General features: G+C 41.5%; 1 protein-coding gene across 1 annotated transcript in view; it reads right to left on the reverse strand.

Annotated features, from left to right (window-relative positions):
- The window catches only part of LOC135516334 (synaptopodin-2-like), a 35,640-nt gene extending 10,921 nt beyond the window's left edge, over positions 1-24,719 (reverse strand). The window contains 2 exon segments of the mRNA XM_064940563.1: positions 825-976; positions 24,513-24,719. Of these exon segments, the coding sequence (XP_064796635.1) occupies positions 825-976; positions 24,513-24,620 (260 nt within the window). The 5' untranslated portion in view covers positions 24,621-24,719.
- Between the last annotated feature and the right edge of the window lie 180 nt (positions 24,720-24,899).

Below are 24,899 nucleotides of genomic sequence, written 5' to 3' on the forward strand. Positions count from 1 at the left end.
GGGAAGGGGATGAGAGATGTGACCAAAAATGTTAAAATTGGCATAATCTCGACACCCAGAACCAAATCTTGAGTGTGAACTGGTCTGTGTTTAGTCAGTCACCAGAGACTTAAAGTGGCATGGTTAAAGTCCTACAATTGCTTTTCACCTATCTAGTCTGTTGACGTCAGAGTGCTATGCATGATGGTGAAATAAGACGGCTAGCCACTTTAGAGTAACACGATCCACTTGCAAAGGGACTGTGTGCCTGCCGGGTGATCTAAATTATGGCACCAATATCCCATGGCACACCAGATGTGTGATGCCCACTGAGTAACTGTTTAACAGCTGCTTGTTGAGCGGGCAGCTGGTTCGTCAGCAGCCAAGCCACTCAAAGGTCAACGCACTTGCCAATAAAGCCACTCTGTCTGTCCGCCCACCATATTCCAGGCCACTCAACCAAGTACAAGGGCAGGTCATTTACAGCATGCTGTCTAAAAGCAAATACACTGGTGATTTGTTGTGTTGAACCATGCCTTGTAGTACATGGCCCAGTTAATAGGACCAAGCAGTAGGTTTTGAGAGCTTTGAGTTGGGGATGGTTAAACCCTGGTAAACCGGTAGCACCCAGGGTTGGGGTCGATTTGAATTCAAGTTGGAAAAAAAGAGCATATCTTTCAAATTCAAATCACTTTCTGAATTAACTTTTTTCAATTCAAATTGACCCCAACCCTGGTAGCAACCCGACGTTGAAATGATGATGATCTTGACTTCTCCCATAAAAAAAATTGATTGAGAAACAATGTTGTAGTTACTAGTAAAACAAATCCAGCTTTCGCCGTTACCTTTTGACCAGTAGTTGCAGGCAGTCGACGGAGGCGTCAATGAGAGCATTTGCTTTTGGGAGGGAAAGCTCCCCGCAGGGTTCTCCATTCAGCGACACCACCTCGTCCCCCTCGCAGATCCCGGCCAGGGACGCATGACCGCCCTCTTCCACCTATGGGATGACAAACAGTGGTGAGTCACAATGACATGCCTCACAATATATATATATATATATAAACTTTTTATTTTTTTCCCTTCACCTGGCACTACAACAATTACTCAGGTTACGGTATTTACTGTAACAAAGTTGGTTTTGGTGAACCACTGTTGCATTTTCAATTGGACATCTACTTGGATAAAAGACAGAACACTTCCCCATGGTCCTCTTGGACTATGAGGACAGCCATTCAAAAGGTTTGAGTATATGTTTAATCAAGTGGGTATCGGGTCCCTGGTCATTGGCAAGACTTAAGATGATGTTAGTGATGTGTCAAGCCTAGGCATTAGCTCTGGGAGCCAACATGAGTCTTTGGGTCTCAGACAAGGTTACTCTTCAGCAAAGCTCAGCCAAAGTCTTCTGTTCCACTTGCAGTGAGGAGTCCAAAGTTAAATAAGTTCTTTATTGATACGAGTTCAAATGCTACAAATGTGTACCAGTACAGTACCGCCATTTAGATATCATTGACTTAGATGATGGCACAACAATACCTTACAATACTAATCCACGCCATACATTTTCAGAGCAACTGCTGACAAAAAGGTTAACATGTGAATACAATGGTGATTTCCTATGTTAACCCAATGCTCCCATTGGCTACTATATTCAAATGCCAGTGTAACCAGCCAGTGTGGACAATCCTGACCGGTCATCTCTCCAAATGTGACATCAGAGCGCACAGTGCCCAACAGTGAACATACCACAACAGGTGCTCGTCGTGTGACCCAACAATGCAAATTGCTACTTCGTTCAGAGCCGTAACCCAGAGGTTCAGAATAGCCAAGCAGCAGGGGGTGTTTAAGTGCAGGAGTTACCACTGACCTTAGTTACCACTGACCTTCTCTGGCACTTTGGGTGACAGTGGTACTGTATCTACAGCTCCAAACCACCTCAACTCAATCATCAGTTGAGGTACAATAGCTGAACTAATAGGGAAATATATGGACTCAGCTGACATTGATACTTATTTCATTTAATATAACTGTGTCACTTGTGTACCGTTGGCACAGTGATATTATGTAACTGTACTTATTGAAATGACATTTACTGATCTCTAGAATGTTAAGAGCAAGATTGCAAAATATTTGAGAAATAAAATGTGGTGGATACGTTTAGAACATGCTCAATGCATTGTAGATTAATATAACATACTACTGCAATAACTCTTCACTTTATGAAGCTGTAGTAAATCAACTATAAATAGATTGCATCTAGTAAAGGAACTATACAACTACCACTGTGATGAAACTATATAGAGTGAAAGACATGTAAATACTCTATGTGGTTATTAGTGAAATTAGTATGATTTGGAAAAATTTGAAGGTGCAATGTGTGATTTGACTTTTTAATTAATGATATACGTATACAAGAATATACCTTTTATAAATGCCTCATAAGCTTAGTTTAACTGTCGTACACCATTAGAACCCAAAGTATTTATTATATTGTTTGTAAACAAGACTGGTGCAGCAGTCTAAGGCACTGCATCACAGTGTTAGCTGTGTAACTACAGATCTTGGTTCGATTCCAGACTGTGTTGCAGCCGGCCGCGACTGTGAGATCCATGAGGTGGAGCACAATTGGCCCAGCGTCGTCCGTGTTAGGGGAGGGTTTGGTTGGCCGGGATGTCCTTGTCCCATCGCGCTCTAGCGACTCCAGTGGTTGGTCGGGTGCAGTGCACGCTGACACCGTCGCTAGGTGTACGGTGTTTCCTCTGACACATTGGTGCGACTGGCTTCTGGGTTAAGCGGGCATTGTGGCAAGAAGCAGTGTGGCTTGGCGGGGTCGTGTTTCGGATGACGCACGACTCTTGACCTTCGCCTCTCCCGAGTCCGTACGGCAGTTGCAGCGATGGGACAAGACTAACTACCATTTGGATATCACAAAATTGGGGAGAAAAAGGGGGGTACATTTTTTTGTATAATAAATAAATACAAAAAAATATGTTTTTAAATGTAATTATTAACAAACACTGTATAGCTTTAACCCTTTACACTCGTACCCACTCGTACACTCGTAAATGCCTCAATTTTAACGCAGTGGCTGCAGTAACATGTTGTAAATTAGGTCAAAGCTCTGGCTCTATGCTTCAAATCACTGTATTGGTTTTGACCGACAGACGTTCTGAATTTGAGCACGGCACACGACAACAAGTTGCCCCCATTCCGCCCACTAATTGATGCCCACTTGACCCAGATTACGATTTATAATAGGCTATTTATAATGGACCGTAAGTAAACAACAACAGTAATTGTCTGATGGTGGGGATGCAGGGTTGTGTTCCAAACAAAAGTACAAGTGTGCTTGCTCTAGTTCCTCAACGGCAGAGCTAGGAGAGCTCAAAAAGGAACCTTCTTTGAGTTATACAAGTGCATTGAAATGACGTAGGAACTGTGCACCCTATTGAGAGTCTGTGGCCACTTGGAGACACCAGTTAGTCCTCTCACTTAAAACCTTGTCATTGTTTTGTCTTACGTTGCACCTACCCCACATTTTCCAGGAATATTCTTATCGTGTTACTGAATGTATCCAGAGTATTTTCAAATGTTGTTATCAACAAATGCAGCAAAAAGTACAGTAAATGTAAAATGCTAAATTAAATCAACAGTGTAGCCTAATGTTTGGATTCAGTCTTGTGTCAAGTGAACTGTTGTCCTCAACTTTGGTCTAATAATTTCCCCATAGTCTCCAAACTGTCCCCTTTCAGTCGCTACAATGCCTATGCATATGCTTTTCATATATCTGTAAAAAACAGTTAAATGTATCCCTATAGGCCAATTCCCACGAGTGTAAAGAGATTGTGTTAACTATAATTTTTCATCCATAGCTCTGTCTATACATTTGTGTGGTTACATTTCTCCCTCGGCAGTTTATCGAAACAGTGGCGTGGTGTCCAATTTTGCTAATGATTGATCTGCAGATTGGCCCTTTTTTAAACAGTATCCAGCACTGGCAGTTCATTTCTGATGGTCAGTGCAGCACCTACTGGAGTGGCCAGTGTCATTTTAAATGGCAGTTCTGAAGGGGCGTGGAGGACAAAAGGTGTGTATCGTTATTCATACAAATCCCTCTCCTCTGTACATTCCATTTGCTTCCAGTCGAAGCTCGCATCCACTACAAGACCACAGTGCTTGCCTACGGACCAGCAAGGAGAACTGCCCCTCCCATCTTCAGGCTATGCTCAAACCCTATATTCCAACCTGAGCACTCTGTTCTGCCACCTCTGGTCTCTTGGCACTCCCACCCCAATGGGAGGTCAGCTCCCACTCAGCCCAGTCAACGCTCTTCTCTGTCCTGACACCCCAGTAGTGGAACGAGCTTCCCCCTGATGCTAAGACAGCAGTCCCTGCCAATCTTCCAAAAATATCCGATACCCTACCTCTTAAAATAATATCTAAAATAAGACATCGGTCTTACCCCACCCAAACTAAAATGTTAGCTGTGTACTTGTTTTTTCCCCCCAAAAAGTACTTATTATGACTGTGATATGTGGTTCTCACATATCACAGCTATCTTAATATGAATGCACTTACTGTAAGTTGCTCTGGTTAAGTCTCTGCTAAATGACTAAAATGTTAATGTACCGTGTATATAGCAGCAAATCATGCAAATGCAACCATCCCTTTTGCTTTCACTTTGGTAGTAAAAATCTGCTTTGTTTTCTATTAAATTCTCCATTAAACCTGAAACCACTGTGTCAGTAATTGGTTATTGCACAAATTACAAGAATTGTAATTTAATGTATTTTATTTAACCTTTATTTAACTAGGCAAGTCCAGTTAAGAACAAATTCTTATTTACAATGAGGCCTAACCCGGCCAAATCCTAACCCGGACAAAGCTGGGCCAATTGTACGCCGCCCTATGGGACTCCCAATCTGTAGTGAAATACTTGTGTGTCCCCTGCGTGTGCTCCCTCTGCTGTACCCTGAAGTCCAAAATATCGAAAATTGAAGTGTGGGTGTCAGGTAAGGAAGAGATGATATGATCTTTTAACTAGCCTCTCAAAGAACTTCAGGATGACAGAAGTGAGTGCTTCAAGGCGATAGTCATTTAGTTCAGTTACCTTTTGCTTTCTTGGGTAGAGGAACAGTGGTCGACATCTTGAAGCAAGTGGGGACAACAGACTGGGATAGGGAGGCTGGAATAGGGCGGATCACAATTTGGATCAGTGACGTCAGGGGAGGGTTTGGCCAGGGTAGGCTGTCATTGTAAATAAGAATTTGTTCATTAAATTATTCAACAGAATTCTTGCAACCAACAGAATATTATTTATAATTCTAAAGAATTGCATTATTTACCTGGAGCTAACCCTGTAGATCATTACTGGGTGATCTGAAAAGTCATAGTCAATCGCTCAATAATATAGTCATATTTCTAGCAAAATATTTATTTTCAATTTACAATTGTAGAAACTATAAGAATGGAAAGGTTCAGAGCTTTTGTGAAACATCACAGCACAATTGAAATATATATGGCAAATATGGATGGTGTTAAGAGAGAGTTGGGAAGGGGTTAAATGGGACTAAAAACAACAAGATAACCAATGTAAAACATACTATGCCCGTAAAACGTATATAGGTTAGGAACCATTTTGAAAGAGTACAGTTTGAACGATATCACAAATGGAAATCAAATTGGATGGACATAAAATGTATATAGTATGTACATGTATTAGCTGGAAATACAGGCCTAAGCATTGTTGTTCACTAGTTTGCTCCAATTGGGGGAGGGGTGGTAGGGTTTGAGGGTATAAAGGAAATATACTAATCCCCAAACATATTGTGTGTGTGTGTGTGTGTGTGTGTGTGTGTGTGTATGTGTGTGTGTGTGTATGTATGTGTGTATGTATGTATGTATGTATGTATGTATGTGTGTGTGTGTGTGTGTGTGTGTGTGGTGTGTGTGTGTGTGTGTGTATATATATATATATATATACACACACACACACACACACACACACACACACACACACACACACACACACATACATATATATATATATATATACATATACACACACGTCTTGACCAAACCCCCTGTCTGCCACGACCAGGGAGTTTGGTCAAGACGTTTACACAGATCAGACACGGACAAAGTTGTATTAGCTCGGTTTCAAGAGTGTTTATTTAAATAACAACCGTCTTCTGGGCTCCAGGGTCTTGCTGTATCCTGGGGGGAACAAAACTGAGCTCCCTCTGTTACCTCTGGGACTGAGCATGACTATACAGGGGTAACCTCTCTTCCCCCAGTCCCCTCCCCCGGAGCGGCCCTTCTGGCAGCTTTATGGGACTCATCCAGCTGGTGAGCGATCAGCCCCAATTAGTCCTGGCCGGAGAGCCCGTTGAGATCTGGCACGTCCAGCAGAGGGAGCCATTGCCTCGTGATATAGACTCCATCTGTCACCAGGCCTCAACGAGTCTCCCCCTGGTGGCTGACCTGCTGTACTCCACTATATATATATTTGCAAAAAAAGATATATTGGGGATTGGAAGTGATGAAGACAACTACATTGATGGAAGCTATAATCTATCTGCAATATTAAAGCTGATCTCCCCCCTATTTTTTTTTTTGTATAACACACACACAAAAAAAATGTTCATAATTGACTTGCCTAGTTAAAAAAAAAACATTGGGAAAAAAAGCGAGATTGAATATGTCCGTAAACACTCTAGCCAGCTGGTCTGCTCATGATCTGAGGGTTGCGGCTGTATGCTGTCTGGGCCGGCAACCTTGCGAGGGTTAACACGCCACGGAGAAGGAGAGCGCACTGTCCTTGGTAGCGGGCATTGTCGGTGACACTGTGTTATCCTCAAAGCGGGCGAAGAAGGTGTTTTAGCTTGTCCGGAAGCAAGACGTCGGTGTCCACAATGTGGCTGGTTTTCACTTTGTAGTCCGGGATTGTCTGTAGACCCTGCCACATATGTCTCGTGTCTGAGCCGTTAAATTGCGACTCCACTTGTCTCTGTACTGATGTTTTGCCTGTTTGAATGCCTTACGGATGAAATAACTGCACTGTTTGTATTCTGCAATATTCCCAGTCACCTTGCCATGGTTAAATGCAGTGATTCGCGCTTTTACAGTTTCTGGTTTGGGTAGGTTTTAATAGTCACAGTGGGTACAACATCTCCTATACAGTGACTTGAGTTCATCAGGAAGTGTATCAGTGTATTCGTTGATGTTATTCTCAGAGGCTACTCGGAACATATCACAGTCCGCGTGATCAATACAATCTTGAAGCATGGATTCCAATTGGTCAGACCAGCATAGAATAGACCTTAGCATGGGTACTTAATGTTTGAGTTTCTGCCTTTAGGAAAGGGAAGAGCAAAATGTTGTGATCAGATTTACTCGAAGGGAGGGGCTTGTAGGCATTTCAAAAAGTTAAGTAGCAGTGGTCCAATGTTTTCCCAGCCTGAGTACTACAGTCAATGTGTTGGTAGAACTTCGGTAGCATTTTCCTCAGATTTGATTTGTTAAAATCCCCAGCTACAATAAATGCAGCATCAGAATATGTGGTTTCCAGTTTACATAAAGTCTAGTGTAGTTCTTTGAGGGCCTTCGTGGTATCAGCTTGAGGGGGAATATACACTGCTGTGACTATAACCGAAGCTAATTATCTTGGGAGGTAATATGGTCTGCATTTGATTGTGAGGTATTCTAGGTCGGGTGAACGAAAGGACTTGAGTTTCCGTATGTTATCACAATCACACTACGAGTACTTAATCATGAAACATACACCCAGAACCTTTCTTCTTCTTGGAGTGTTCTTTATTCCTGTCTGCGCGGGGTGCCGAGAACCCAGCTGGCTGTATATACTGGGACAGTATATCACGAGAGAGCCATGTTTCCATCTAAAGTTCTACACCCATATTCATAAAGTCTGAGTAGGACCACTGATCTAGCATCAATTGAGTATTTTAGATAATAATGAATAAGATGACATGGACTGGAGATCAAAGGAGGCTGGTGGGAGGAGCTATAGGAAGATGGGCTCATTGCAATGGATGGAATGGATTAAATGAAATGGAGTCAAATGTGCTCTCCATAAAATTGTGTTTGATACCTTTCCATTTATTCCATTCCAGCCATTATAATGAGCCCGTCCTTCTATAGCTCCTCCCACCAGCCTCCTCTGCTGGAGATGCTTCATGCATACAGTTTTATTCCATCAATGGGAATAATGTTTTCACAAATATAGTATGTAATGAATGAATGTAATGAATAAATAGATGTTTATACATGATCACATCTGCGTATTTTACACCATGTTGTCTCTACTTCCTTAAGTACAGAATTGGGCCTTTATTAAAAAATTGCTTCTAAAGGACAAATCTTGGCGTTGATCACACCAGAGAATTACAACAAACTACATTTTTTTACACTTTAATGTTCCTCCACTACCCCTAATGACAACCACATGGGCAGCCTTAACTTTCTGTCTCTACCTCATGCATATTTCATTACTTGCAAATAGCCTTTCAGTTTTGAAACTTTTGTAGGCTTTTTTTAATGGTCTTCTATGGGCAAAAACGTAGCGAAATGGTCTTCATCGCAAAAACGTCATAAAAGTCCATTCATCCACAAACACAAAATATAATAGTACGTATCTTATTTGACCTGATTTTCATTAATTTGATGATATATATTGAAGCCCATGCAAAAGATCAGGAAGTAAGATGCAGGAACGCATCACTTGCATGGCCTATAGGCCTTGTTGTATAGGCCTTGTTGTTGTCACTCACTCTGCTTGTAACCCTGGCCCAGAATTTAATGTGCTGCCTCTCCTACGTTGTTTTGAGCCTCCTCATTCTAGCCAACTGCCTCTGTCGGAGTTCATTAAACCAGTCCCCATTCTAGCCAACATAGTATCAACATGACTCACATATGTATACTGTACAATAATTATAATATATGGTACTTCTACACAAATACCATTTCCATCACACTTACTATCAAACAAGTCTGGGCATGAAGCTAAGAGTTTAACACTTCTAAAAAGGAAACAGCCTCACAACCTGTGATAGATACGAGTCTCGCCATATATACAGATATGTGTTATGGGTTTATTTTATGAGCTGGCACCCTCTGCAGGTTGGAAATAACCGGATGCATCCTGTTATAAGGGGAAATGGAAAGAGCCAAGACGCGACTTCTGCTTTTGGACTTTAACAAGGTGACATTTTAACTCCTCCTCCACATTAATCGATTGGTTGATCAGTGCAGGAGAGAATCTCCACCCACGGTCATTTTTTCTCGTCAGGACCAGAAAGAAAAACACCTCCTCAGGTGTTTCTTTTACGGCTGCTTCATTAGGTTAATGAGCTGGTAACCATCTGATAACACAGTGTGACTCCAGCCTGAGTTTTAGGAGACATCTGTGTGCAAACGGCCATATATGGAGAACTCCTGTGAGCCTGTGTTTGGACTCGTACCTCTCTGTGGGAGGAAAGTCTGTCTGGACCACCACAGCACCACTCCTTTCATTTCTTTCCCCTCCTGAGCCATAGTGATACACACATAATGTCAGACAATATTCTAGACCGGACTGAGTTGCCACTGTTACATTTCAGTCTTGGGATGCTTATAATAGTTTCCTCCGGTTACTGTATATGCTGCGTTTGAATTGTTATTTTTCATCTGTTTCTATTTTGCTCTTGGAATGGAAAGATCAACAAAGGAAACACCCCGATGCTTCTTATTATTCATAAAGAGTGTGAGAGGTTTGAATCTGTCGCTCAGATTACAGTGCAGCGTTCAACGTAATCTTGCGTAGTTACAATGTGGTATTTACCATACATAAAGATTTTTAACAGTCAGACATTTTATATTGTCATCTGTAAGGCCAAAATTAGACAATTCATGCTCGTGCCATGCCTGACTGCGCCTTTCCCAAATGTCCTAATTTTTAGTGTCTTAAACGCAACACAAAATCACAGGAAAAACAAGACTGTGCATTGAACATAAAGCTTCAGGCAGTTCCATGCAGCTTTAAGCAATTATGTTTTCAAATCTCAGGCAAACATTTTCTAGCTGTGTTACAGGTAGCGCTGGCTACTCATGGAATGGCAACTGCCTGCCACTGCCTCTATATACTGTATTTAAAGGTGCACTCAGTAACTTTGAGTTCGTCAGTGGTAACCTGATGGTACTAGAAACGCATTCAGCCCACAGACAGACAACAACAAAAAGATAAGGGGTTACATCTGTAAGTCAAAGCTTCTGGAGTAACATAAAATAACACAAAGATGTTTGTTTGTTTTATGCATTCATTTAATTGAGAAGGCAGTGCATATTGTTTAAAACAAAATCACTCAACTTGATATCAAGGTTTTCATGTTTGTCCTCACAGGAAGGGACAAGCACTGATTGGCCACCACAGTGAAGTCCTGCAGTCACCACTTGTGATTGGACAGAGCCATTTGTCTCCTGCTATAACTCTACGACTGCGAGGGATGCATGAGAAAGGGATATTTGATAGTACAGCATCTTAACCAAGCGCATGTGGTCCACCATTAGGACTAATGCACAAGTAACAAAAAGGCCACTATACTCACAGGGCTGGTTTCCCGGACACAGACTAGGACTAGTCCTGGACTAATAGGATATTTCAATGGAGACTCTCTAGTGAGCATGCTTTTTAGTCTAGAAAACCGGTCCAAAGAGGAGTTAAGACTGCTCTCACCCAGGAGTGATATTCCCCAAAATATGGGAAATGACTTTACGGCCCTCTTTTGAAGCGACTTCAGGACTCCTCCCTGTAATGACGTTGCTATATACCCAAAGGGAATCCAAGGTCTTTATTTGAAGGAAACATTTATTCTGGTCGTCAGACAACAGGGTTGAGTTGATTCGCAGTGCCATATCTCAGTAATTGGAAGGCCAAAATAGCCCTATCCATACACTTGCTGACATCTGTGCAGACTACATAGGAAGGTAACTTGAGGGTGATTGTCCGCCTGTCTGGATTCTGCTTGGACCCAGAAACAGGACAACATACTTATGTTATATGATTTAACCATGTTGGAGTAGCATCACTGGCCCTTTCAAATGCGCTGTAGCGCAAACTGAATCCCATTTAGCTATATTTTTATATTGTCATAGCAATCCATCTAGCCAAGGTCCGTAATTAGCCTTCATGGATGAATTCCCAGGGCGTTTTTCATCTCATGCAATTTCCCATGCCTGCCTGTCTGTCAAGTGATATAATTTCAAGGGGCTGTAGAAATCAAAGGACTCAGTTTGCCACAACTCCCTGCAATGTGGCAGGAAATGCCATGTGACAGTGATTTAATCAACATCACCATGAGAGATAGGGAAAGGGAAACCGCAAGTTAGTTTGGTATGGTGCAAGTGTTGTAGTGTTTCATTGTATGATTAATTCAGTAGGTAAACCAAACCTGAAAGTATTTATTTGGTCTCTTTACCCTCTTATCAGAGATTGGTCGTTTCCTTGGAGTTTACGTTCCCCTCTGTATCAGAGGAGGCTGGTAGGGGGGGAGCTATAGGAAGATGAGCTCATTGTAATGGCTAGAATGGAATTAATGGAACGGAGTCGAACGTGGTTTCCATATGTTTGATTCCGTTCCGATGATTCCATTTCCAGACATTACAATGAGCCCATCCTCCTATAGCTCCTCCCACCAGCCTCCACTGCTCTGTATGTATTTGGACAGTAAAGCTAAAATTGTAAATTTGGCACTATACGCCAGCATTTTTTATTTGATATCAAATGTTTCGTGAGGTGACAGCACAGAATGTCACCGATCATTTGAGGGTATTTTTATTCACATCTCAGGTGATGAAAAAACAAACCATGAGAGCCACGCACAGACTTGCGCTTTGCAGTCTGTGATAAATAATACTTTCCTAAGGTTAGGTTTAGAATAAAGGTTAGGGTAAAGGTTAGGATTAGGGGAGCAGAAGTCAGAATGGCACCGTAGGGGATGGCTGCCATTTTACATGCTCCTAACCAACTGTGCAATTTTGTTAGGTCTTCTATTCATTGTTTGCAACTTATTTTTTTACTTATTTTGTACATAATGTTGCTGCTAGCATCTCTTATGACCAAAAATAACTTCTAGACATCAGAACAGCAATTACTCACCTCAAACTGTAAGAAGATTTTTTTTTTTACGAGTCTGACGTGAAGGATATACTGCTTTCTCGGGAACAGGCCCAAATCCCCATCAATTGCGTGAAAAAAAGATCGATTAAAAAGGGGGCGGCAGGGTAGCCGAGTGGTTAGGGCGTTGAACTAGTAACCGGAAGGTTGAGAGTTCAAACCCCCGAGCTGACAAGGTACAAATCTGTTGTTCTGCCCCTGAACAGGCAGTTAATCGAAAATAAGAATTTGTTCATCGAAAATAAGAATTTGTTCTTAACTGACTTGCCTGGTTAAATAAAGGTAAAATAAAAAAATAAAAAAGGTCAGGGAGGAGTAAGTAAAGAAGCTACATCTGGTAAGACTTGGGGTGGGGGAGTGTCCATTTGTCAATAACAGCTGGTTTGTAGTTTCATTCATTTCATAGTGATTGCCTATCCAATATGCTGTGTCTATGGGGCCAATTGCACTTCCCAAGGCTTCCAGCAGATGTCAACAGTCTTTAGAAAGTTGTTTGAGGCTTCTATTGCGGAAGGGTGTTGAATAAGAGCTGTTTCAACAAGTGGACTAGGCTGAAGCCAATCAGTTGTTTACTGCGTGGTCACGCGGGCGCGCCGTTCCTTCTTTTTCCTCTGTAAAGAATACGCTATTGTCCGGTTGGAATATTATTGAAGATTTATTATAAAAAGACCCTAATGATTGATTGTAAACATTGCGCATTGTGCCTTTGGAATAGTGAACTAAACGCAAACAAAACAGAGGTATTTGGACATAAATATGGACGTAATCGAACAAAACAAACATTTCTTGTGGGAGTCCTGGGAGTGCAATACGACGAAGATCAGCAAAGGTAAGTGAAGATTTATAATGCTATTTATGACTTTTGTTGACTCCACAATTTGGCGGGTAACTGTATGGCTTGCTTTTGTGGCTGAACGCTGTTCTCAGATTATTGAATATTGTGCTGTTGCCGTAAAGCTTTTTTTGAAATCTGACACAGCGGTTGCATTAAGAACAAGTTCATCTTTAATTCTATGTAAAACATGTATCTTTCATCAAAGTTTATAATGAGTATTTCTGTTATTTGATGTAGCTCTCTGCCATTTCTCCAGCTGTTTTGGAGGCATTTCTGAACATGGCGCAAATGTAAACTGAGGTTTTTGGATATAAATATGAACTTGATCGAACAAAACATACATGTATTGTGTAACATTGACTCCTGGGACTGTCATCTGATGAAGATTGTCAAAGGTTAGTGATTCATTTTATCTATATTTCAGCTTTTTGTGACACCACCTCTTTGGTTGGAAAATGGCTGAATGCTTTCTGTGACTAGTTGCTGACCTAACATAATGATATGTTCTGCTTTTGCCGGAAAGCCTTTTTGAAATCGGACACAGTGGTTGGATTAACGAGAAGTGTATCTTTAAAATGGTGTAAAATACTTGTATGGTTGAGGAATTTTAATTATGAGATTTCTGTTGTTTTGAATTTGGCGCCCTGCAATTTCACTGGCTGTTGGCGAGTTGGGACGCTAGTGTCCCGAACGATCCCAGAGAGGTTAAAGAAGTCTTAGGGTATTGCTCGCCTAAGGTAGAGTACCTTAGATTAAGCTGTAGACCACACTATCTACCAAGAGAGTTCTAATCTATATTATTTGTAGCCGTCTATTTACAGTACCACTCCAAACCGATGCTGGTACTAAGACCACAATCAACCAGCTGTATAAAGCCATAAGGAAACAAGAAAATGCTCATCCAGAAGCAGGCACTCCTAGTGGCCGAGGACTTTAATGCAGGCAAACTTAAATCCGTTTGACCTAATTTCAACCAGCATGTCACGTGCTGCCAGAGGGACAAAAACTCTCGACCACCTTTACTCCACACCCATAGATGCATACAAAGCTCTGCTTACAAGCAGGAAGTACCAGTGACTCGCTCAATACGGAACTGGTCAGATGACGCGGATGCTACGCTACAGGACTGTTTTGCTAGCACAGACTGGAATATGTTCCGGGATTCATCCACTGACATTGAGGAGTATACCACTTCAGTTATCGGCATCATCAATAACTGCTTCGACGACGTCATCCCCACAGTGACCGTACATACATATCCCAACCAGAAGCCATGGAGTACAGGCAACATCCGCATCGAGCTAATGGCTAAAGTTGCCGCTTTCAAGGAGCGGGACACTAATCCGGATGCTTATAAGAAATCCTCCTATGCCCTCAGACGAACCATCAAACAGGCAAAAACGTCAATACAGGATTAAGATTGAATCCTACTACATCGGCTCTGAGGCTCATCAGATGTGGCAGGGCTTGAAAACTATTACGGACTACAAAGGGAAACCCAGTGATGCGAGCCTACCAGATGAGCTAAATGTCTTTTTATGCTCGCTTTGAGGCAAGCAACACTGAAGCATGCATGAGAGCACCAGCTGTTTCACATGACTGTGTGATAACGCTCTCGGTAGCGGGTGTGAGGAAGACCTTTAAAACAGGTCAACATTCACAAACCCGCAGGGCCAGACGGGTTACTATGACGTGTACTCAAAGCATGCGTGGATAACCTGACAAGTGTCTTCACTGACATTTTCAACCTCTCCCTGACCGAGTCTGTAATACCTACATGTTTCAAGCAGACCACCATAATACCTGTGCTCAAGGAAGTGAAGGTAACCTGCCTACATGATTACAACCCCGTAGCACTCATGTTGGTAGCCATGAAGTGCTTTGAAAGACTGGCTCACATCAACAGCATCATCCCAGATACCCTAGACCCACTCAAATTCGCAACAGATCCACAGATGACGCAATCTCAATCGCACTCCATACTGCCCTTTCCCACCTGGACAAAAGCAACAACTATGTGAGAATGCTGTTCATTGGCTACAACTCAGAGTTCAACATCCTCCGTGCCCACAAAGCTCATCATAAAGCTAAAGGACCCTGGGACTAAACAACTCCCTCTGCAAATGGATCCTGGACTGACGGGCCGACCCCAGGTGGTAAGGGTAGGCAACAATACGTCTGCCACACCTATCCTCAACACAGGGTCCCCTCAGGAATGTGTTATTAGTCCCCTCCTGTACTCCCTGTTCACTCATTACTGCATGGCCAAACAACTCCACCATCATTGAGTTTTCTGATGACACGTCGGTGATCAGGCCTACCACTGTTAACGATGAGACAGCCTATAGGGAGGAGGTCAGACACCTGGCAGTGTGGTGCCAGGACAACAACCAGTCACTCAACTTGAGCAAGATAAAAGGAGCTGATTGTGGACTACAGGAAAAGGCGGGCCGAACAGGCCCCCATTAACATCGATGGGGCTGTAGTGGAGTGGGTCGAGAGTTTCAAGTTCCTTGGTGTCCACATCACCAACGAACTATCATGGTCCAAACACACCAAGACAGTCGAGAAGAGGGCACGACAACACTTTTTCCCCCTCAGGAGACTGAAAATATTTGGCATGGGTCCCCAGATCCTCAAAGATCTACAGCTGCAACATCGAGAGTATCCTGACCGGTTCCATCACCGCCTGGTATGGCAACTGCTTGACATCTGACCGTAAGGCGCTACAGAGGATAGTGTGTACAGCCCAGTACATCACTGGGGCCAAGCTTCCTGCCATCCAGGACCTATATACTAAGCGGTGTCAGAGACGATCCCCAAAATTGTCAAAGAAAACAGTCACCCAAGTTATAGACTGTTCTCTTTGCTACCGCACAGCAAGCGGTACCGGAGCGCCAAGTCTAGGACCAAAAGTCTCCTTATCAGCTTCTCCCCCTTGCCATAAGACTGCTGAACAATTAATCAAATGGCCACCGGACTATTTACATTGCTGCCCCCCCCCCCCATTTATTTTTTACACTGCTGCTACTCTCTGTTTATTATCTATGCATAGTCACTTCACCCCTACCAACATGTACAGATTACTTTGACTAACCTGTACCTCCACACATTGACTCTGTATATAGCCTTGTTATTGTTATTTTGTGTTACTTTTTATTATTTTTACTTCAGCTTATTTGGTAAATATTTTCTGAACTCTTTCTTGAACTGCACTGTTGGTTAAGGGCTTGAAAGTACGCATTTCCCGGTAAGGTCTACACCTGTTGTATCCGGCACATGTGACAAATACAGTTTAATTTGATTTGGATAATTAGTTGAAATGTTGTTGACGATCATTGAACATCTATCCACTGAACATCGACAAACCATCTACTTAGGACTATCCAAATAAAGTGTTACAAATAAGTATCCTCCACTTACAGAAATGTGGCTGCCTTTCAGTCACGCTAAAGAGTTTCTGCACCTTTAAAAAAAACAAAAAAAATCTGTGGGTTGTGACTTCACCAACTTTGTTCTCAAGCCAGGACTCCCAAAACTTACAAAATAACTTCCCATATATGGAAAACTGCCTCTTGAGAGTGTAGAGAGACCCCCTCACACTGTGATCTACTGCATGTCAGTACATTGAACAATCACTTTCTCCTTGGAGAGGGAGCCCTGCTCACACCTAATCCAACAGAAGCTTTGAATAACTCCAACTAATCAGATATGAAAGTACCCTACCTCTGACAGTGGAGTATTTCTCATAATCTTGGTATGTTAGCTTTTTAAACTTTTACAGCTCTTGACCCGCCCCCGCCCCCCTCAAAAAGTATTGAGACAAGCTAAAAGTTATGTCTTCCAGATGACTTTCTGTTAGGATGAGGTCACTCTTCAGATATCCTCGACTGAGGCGTAGACTAGCAAGAGACATCTTCTATTGACATTTCACATCAGCACAGGCAACATTCTCACAGCTAAGCTGAAGACATTCACACAGTACTTATAGAACAATGTGCTCAGACTGTGGAGGGACCCTCTTTTGGAGCTTAGCACCCTAAAATACTGCAGGAGAATGATACTTGTTCGACAAATCATATAATTAGTTCAATGAGGATGTCATGTACAAAACACTTTGAAGACTGAAGAGTCACTTGTAGAGTGGGGGGGGGGGTGCATTTCCCTACAAATGTAATTCACCTTTAATTTAATTTACTTTTCCCCTTATTCCCTACGCTACATTAGAAAGGCCTCTTTCACAGCTGCCGTGCTTAAGTATTTTTTGGGAATGTCAACACGTTCCCCAGTTGTGCCAATAACAAGGTTTAGAGCAAGACTTTATTTGTCTAAAAATTGAAATCCAGTTGGTTGACTTATATATAGATTACCTTACTTGAGTGGCTGTGGATGAGTGATGCTTCTCATGGATGATATAATACAGCATCAGTGTCATTTTTTACATGTCAAAAATGTTAATTTATTTGGGACATTGACAAACAAGTAACTAAATCAATTGACTGTCAACATAAAGTAATAGAATGAAAGATGACTTCAGTTGAAATTGTATGACACAAAAAGCGAACATTTTCAAAATAGCCAAAATATGCGTCTTGGCACCTAAATCCCTCACATACTTTTACAGATGCACAATTGAGAGCATCCTATCAGGGAAGCTACACTGAAAATATCAACTGAACTAAAATATGAACGCAACATGTAAAGTGTTGGTTTCATGAGCTGAAATAAAATATCCCAGAAATGTTCCATGCGCACAAAAGCTTATTTCTCTCAAATGTTGTGCACAAATTTGTTTACATCCCTGCTAGTGAGCATTTCTCCTTTGCCAAGATAATCCATTCACCTGACTGGTGTAACATTTCAAGAAGCTGATTAAACAGCCTGATCATTACACAGGTGCACTTTGTGCTGGGGACAATAAAAGGCCACTCTAAAATGTGTACTTTTGTCCCACAACACAATGCCACAGATGTCTCAAGTTGAGGGAGTGTGCAATTGGCATGCTGACTGCAAGAATGTCCACTACAGCTGTTGCCAGAGAATTGAATGTACATTTTTCTACCATAAGCCGCCTGCAACGTCATTTTAGAGAATTTGGCAGTATGTCCAACCGGCCTCACAATTGCAGACCACATGTAACCACGCCAGCCCAGGACCTCCACATCCGGCTTCTTCACCTGCAGGATCGTCTGAGACCAACCACCCAGACAGCTGATGAAACTGTGGTTTGCACAACCGAATAATGTTTGCACAAACTGTCAGAAACCGTCTCAGGGAAGCTCACCTGTGTGCTCATCGTCTTCACCAGGGTCTTGACCTGACTGCAGTTGTGAACAGAGTGCCCCATGGTGGGGTTGTGCTAGGGTCAGGCATACGCTACGGACAATGAACACAATTGAATTTTATCAATGGGAATTTGAATGCACAGAGTTACTGTAACAAGATCCTGAGGCCTATTGTCATGCCATTCATCTGCCATCATCACTTCATGTTTCAGCATGATAATGCACGGCCCAGTTCTGCCATGGCCTGCATACTCAACAAACATGTCACTGATTGAGCATGTTTGGTATGCTCTGGATCGACGTGCATGACAGCATGTTCCAGCTCATGCCAATATCCAGCAATTTCGTACAGCCACTGAAGAGGAGTGGGACAACATTCCACAGGCCACAATCAACAGCCTGATCATCCTCTATGTGAAGGAGATGTATTGCGCTGCATGAGGCAAATCATAGTCACACCAGATACTGATTTTGTTTTTTGGGGGGGGTTATCTGTGACCAAAAGATATCTGTATTCCCAGTCATGTGAAATCCATAGATTAGGGCCTATACAGTGCCTTGCGAAAGTATTCGGCCCCCTTGAACTTTGCGACCTTTTGCCACATTTCAGGCTTCAAACATAAAGATATAAAACTGTATTTTTTTGTGATGAATCAACAATAAGTGGGACGCAATCATGAAGTGGAACGACATTTATTGGATATTTCAAACTTTTTTAACAAATCAAAAACTGAAAAATTGGGCGTGCAAAATTATTCAGCCCCCTTAAGTTAATACTTTGTAGCGCCACCTTTTGCTGCGATTACAGCTGTAAGTCGCTTGGGGTATGTCTCTATCAGTTTTACACATCGAGAGACTAAAATTGTTTCCCATTCCTCCTTACAAAACAGCTCGAGCTCAGTGAGGTTGGATGGAGAGCATTTGTGAACAGCAGTTTTCAGTTCTTTCCACAGATTCTCGATTGGATTCAGGTCTGGACTTTGACTTGGCCATTCTAACACCTGGATATGTTTATTTTTGAACCATTCCATTGTAGATTTTGCTTTATGTTTTGGATCATTGTCTTGTTGGAAGACAAATCTCCATCCCAGTCTCAGGTCTTTTGCAGACTCCATCAGGTTTTCTTCCAGAATGGTCCTGTATTTGGCTCCATCCATCTTCCCATCAATTTTAACCATCTTCCCTGTCCCTGCTGAAGAAAAGCAGGCCCAAACCATGATGCTGCCACCACCATGTTTGACAGTGGGAATGGTGTGGTCAGGGTGATGAGCTGTGTTGCTTTTACGCCAAACATAACGTTTTGCATTGTTGCCAAAAAGATCAATTTTGGTTTAATCTGACCAGAGCACCTTCTTCCACATGTTTGGCGTGTCTCCCAGGTGGCTTGTGGCAAACTTTAAACGACACTTTTTATGGATATCTTTAAGAAATGGCTTTCTTCTTGCCACTCTTCCATAAAGGCCAGATTTGTGCAATATACGACTGATTGTTGTCCTATGGACAGAGTCTCCCACCTCAGCTGTAGATCTCTGCAGTTCATCCAGAGTGATCATGGGCCTCTTGGCTGCATCTCTGATCAGTCTTCTCCTTGTATGAGCTGAAAGTTTAGAGGGACGGCCAGGTCTTGGTAGATTTGCAGTGGTCTGATACTCCTTCCATTTCAATATTATCGCTTGCACAGTGCTCCTTGGGATGTTTAAAGCTTGGGAAATCTTTTTGTATCCAAATCCGGCTTTAAACTTCTTCACAACAGTATCTCGGACCTGCCCGGTGTGTTCCTTGTTCTTCATGATGCTCTCTGCGCTTTTAACGGACCTCAGACTATCACAGTGCAGGTGCATTTATACGGAGACTTGATTACACACAGGTGGATTGTATTTATCATCATTAGTCATTTAGGTCAACATTGGATCATTCAGAGATCCTCACTGAACTTCTGGAGAGAGTTTGCTGCACTGAAAGTAAAGGGGCTGAATAATTTTGCACGCCCAATTTTTCAGTTTTTGATTTGTTAAAAAAGTTTGAAATATCCAATAAATGTCGTTCCACTTCATGATTGTGTCCCACTTGTTGTTGATTCTTCACAAAAAAATACAGTTTTATATCTTTATGTTTGAAGCCTGAAATGTGGCAAAAGGTCGCAAAGTTCAAGGGGGACGAATACTTTCGCAAGGCACTGTAATTGATTTCAATTGACTGATTTCCTTATATGAACTGTAACTCTGTAAAATCTTTGAAATTGTTGCATTTATATTTTTGTTCAGTGCAGTTTACCAAGCTACCAATTACTTCACACTGGAAAAATTAATGTTATTATTAAGATAAATATAGTTTACTTTGCAAAAATTACTCTGAAGGTCGTTCACTACATTCAAACTAATTAGTGGAAAATTATCATAACTAAAATGTCACACTACACTCTTTGAAAAAAGGGTTGTACATGGACCCAAATGAAACCCAAAAGGGTTCTACCTCTTCTACTCTTGGAACCCAAAAGACTTCTACCTGGACCCAAAAGGGTTCTTCAAAGAGTTCTCCAATGGGGACAGCCGAAGGACCCTTTTAGGTTATAGATGGTACAATCTTACAAAAACAAAGTGCTAAGTTAAGAAACATGACTGCAAGAACAGATCACTATGGAGTCAGATGTTAACAGAATGTGTAATTTAATAAACACAAAAACCTAAGTTTCAAGTGAGAATTAGGCAGGTCTGATGCTGGAAAAGAAAGGAAATTCTTGTCTACTTATTTTTTCAAAAACAAATGGTGTGTAGTTCAATAGTTAGCTAAACCGCTACATGGCAAAAATGTCATTAACAACTGAAAACACTACCAAGACTGGAATTTGGTTCAACTACCACCAAGCTACTAAAAAATATAGTTTTATTACTAGTTGAACTACTGTACATGCAGTTCACTACTCCCCAACACTGTAAACACTGCAATACTGTTTAGTGCTGTTTAGACAATCATCAAGTTTGCTGATGACACAACAGTGATAACCCTGATTACCAACAACGACAAGTCAGCCAACAGGAGGAAGTGAGTGCCTTGGCCGTGTGGTACCAGGAAAATACCCTCTCTCTCAACGTCTACAAAACGAGCTGATCGTGGACTACAAGAGACAGCAGAGAGAGCACGCCCCAATAGGTAGGTCCGGCCGCTCAAGGGTCGCCATTCTAGTGGAGCAGTTTTGGCTATTTCAGTCAGGCTTGAGGTTATGCTTTTCACATGGTATCATGTGAATTAAAAAGTATTGGTAAAGCAAATACAAATGTTGTAGAAGTGGAAGAGATCATATTGGCGCTCAAAGGGAGCATTATTAATACAGGCAGGGGACAGCTCTTTTAAAATGTAATTATGAGATTCTATGTAGACTTTTCCTGCAGTCAAATTACCTAGTGACCTCATGGGTGGAATATTATTTATATTTTCATAATTTCATAATTAACCGATATTATTTTAAAAACCTGCCAAAAACCTGGTGTTTCTATGTGAAACGGTTTTGTTATATTTACGTCTTCTGTGATGTATAAAAAGTGTAATATTGGGATGTAAACTCAAAATTTAATTCATTTCAACTCTATATCTGACATGATACAGGTGTATTTTTTTAAGCCCATTACCATGTGTGTGAGGAGTGTACTTTTGTTTCAAAGTAGATTTAAGACTACCAAGAAACACTGTGTGACCCTGATTTAGCCCACTGCAGTAAAAATGAATTGTACCATCTATGAAATGCTGTGTAGTCTACACTATGTTGTAGATAAGAGTGGAGGTGCTTCAGTAAACTATGCTTTGAGTAACTTACCTTGCACTCATGATGAATAACTTTGCCTAACTTTGCTAACAGCCTCAGGGCCAGTTTCCCAGACACAGATTAGGCCTAGTCCTGGACTAAAAAGCACTTTCAATGAAGATTCTCCATTTAAGCATGCTTTTTAGACCAGGACTGGGCTTAATCTGTGACTGGGAAACCACCATTTAGGATTGATTACAAAGCAAGTTACAAAGCACTGAGTTTCAACGTCTGTCAAAAAATGACCTTAAATTCTTCAATATTTGGTCCATCGTTTCCTGGAGTTCCAGTTACAAAGTTGAATGGCTGTGATAAGAGAAAACCGAATGGCTCAACAACACTCCACAATACTAACCTAAATGACAGAGTGGAAAGAAGGAAGTCTGTACAGAATAAAAATATTCCAAAACATGCATCCTTTTTGTAATAAGGCACTAAGTAATACTGCAAAAATGTGGCAAATAATTTTTTTTCTGAATACAAAGCATTATGTTTGAGGCAAATCCAACACATCACTGAGTACCATTCTTCATATTTTCAAGCATGGGGGTGGCTGCATCATGTTATGGGTATGCTTGTCATCGACAAGGACTAGGGAGTTTTTTTTTTGAATAAAAAGAAAAGGAGTAGAGCTAAGCACTGGCAAAATCCTAGAGGAAAACCTGGTTCAGTCTGCTTTCCAACAGACACTGGGAGACAAATTTTCCTTTCAGCAGGATAATAACCTAAAACAAAAGGCCAAATATCTTACCAAGATGACACAATGTTTCTAAGTGACCGAGTTACAATTTGTACTTAAATCGATTTAAATCTATGGCAAGCCTTGAAAATGGCTGTCGACCAATGATCAACAACCAACCTGACAGAGCTTGATGAGTTTAAAAAAAGAATAATGTGCAAATATTGTGCAATCCAGGTGTGGAAAGCTCTTAGAGATTTACCCAAAAAGTCTCACAGGTGTAATCGCTGCCAAAGGTGACTCTAACATGTGTTGAATACTTATCTAATGAAGATAATCTTTTTTTCATTCATCTTCCACTTTGACATTTGAGTATTTGTTGTATAGATCATTGGAAAAAAACAATTAAAACAATTTTAATCCCAATTTGTAACACAAGAAAATGTGAAAAAAAAGTCAAATGGTGTGAATACATTCTGAAGGCACTGTAATGACTAAAATCGTCCTAAAACACAGCAAATGGCTACAAGTGAGGTTTGGGTCAGTGTTGTGGGCCCACTTAAAATTACATTTAGGTGGAAGTACTTCCACAAAGTTTAGGAACCCCAAGTATTTAGTATTTCATGAAGTATTCAAATATTTATTGTCTCAGGATTTTTTTATTGGGATGCCCATATATCACTTCCACCTAAGAGAACTTTTAGTGCAAGTGAAGGCAATTGCTTAAAAGCAGTAATGTGTAGCCATTAATGCCTAATATTGTGTTGCCAGTAATACAGATTAGGCCTACAATACTAAATTAATCAACAAGTGGTTGGCTGAGCAATTAGGCCTATTAGGCTTAAATTATAATCTTCAATTAAACAAGATAAATCTGAATCGATTTATTTTATTTTTAATCTAAATAATATGTCCCGTTCAACAGCTTTCCTTCTTTCTCTTGTTGTTGTTTAAATTGGTACCACTCCGTGACCTCTGAAGGTACGCTCGCGGCGCATAGCAACGGTCTCTCTCCTTTCTACAGCTCGAGCGCGTGTTTAGATTCTTGCTGAAATCTTCACTTGTGATAAAGGATCGCTGCAGCCCTCGAGCTCTGACCATATAAGGGTCTCCAAGAATCCTACGCACAAAACATCTCCGACACACCAGAAAATGGGGAATTCTGCCTGTTCCAAACAAACAAGCTGATAGCATTTTCCCAAATAAAGGGTTAACCATAGAATATATAGAACATTAACCCCAAAGAGCAAAGTCATTCATATACCTGCCTCATCATCTTCCCACCAAATAGGCTACATTTCCAGCGCAACTAGTGAATTAATTTCCAAATCGGCACTGTTCCTCTAAACATGAGGAGAATATAACTAGTTGGCCACAAATTCTCACCAAGACTGTTATGCCATTTTGAAAGGCACCATTATTCCAGCTGGTAACAATTATTAACATTATAAACTACTGTTCGATGGATGCACTCGCATACCAGCCAAATCAGAATGGTACTGTAAAATAGATGACATCCTCTTTTGAAAATGGAGTTTCAAACATTGTTTGATATAACCACTTTCCTAAAGCCACACTGTATATGACATGTAAATTAACTTTTTTCAAGATTCAATACAACAATTCCACAAATAACAGCGAGACTAAACAAACCCGCAGTGCGACACAGCATAACGTCGATGAAGGCTCCGTTAGTCTGTTAAAACTCGGCAACTCCAAAAGCATAAACAATCAACAAACAACATACTTCAAACGAATTATGTTTCTACCTGATAAACCTGCAAACGTCGGTAGGCATCCCCCTCTCCCTCCCGGAGACTGAAGCCCCAGGGAGCGCCTCCGTGCACCGTAACACAGATATAATCCCCAGTGCCCATGCCACACGCAACAGGCTCCCACCAAAACCGCTATCATCAAATTGTCCGGAGTTGGACCAACAGGGCTCTATGAAACCAAGAGCAGCACAGTGCAGTATAATTCCCATCATCTGCAAGTTATGCAGAGTCCAGCCCGCTCTGAAACGTCATTGCATATGGACCCGCCCGCGCGCGAATCAAGTGGTGCGCTCTAGGGAAAGTCTTGTAACAGCATTTGTATGGGGCCACAACTGAGTCGGGGTTGAACTTTTCATACAGTGTAGTTACAATAATATGAGC

Source organism: Oncorhynchus masou, chromosome 27 (assembly GCF_036934945.1).
Source record: "Oncorhynchus masou masou isolate Uvic2021 chromosome 27, UVic_Omas_1.1, whole genome shotgun sequence".
In the NCBI taxonomy this organism is placed as follows: Eukaryota; Metazoa; Chordata; class Actinopteri; order Salmoniformes; family Salmonidae; genus Oncorhynchus; species Oncorhynchus masou.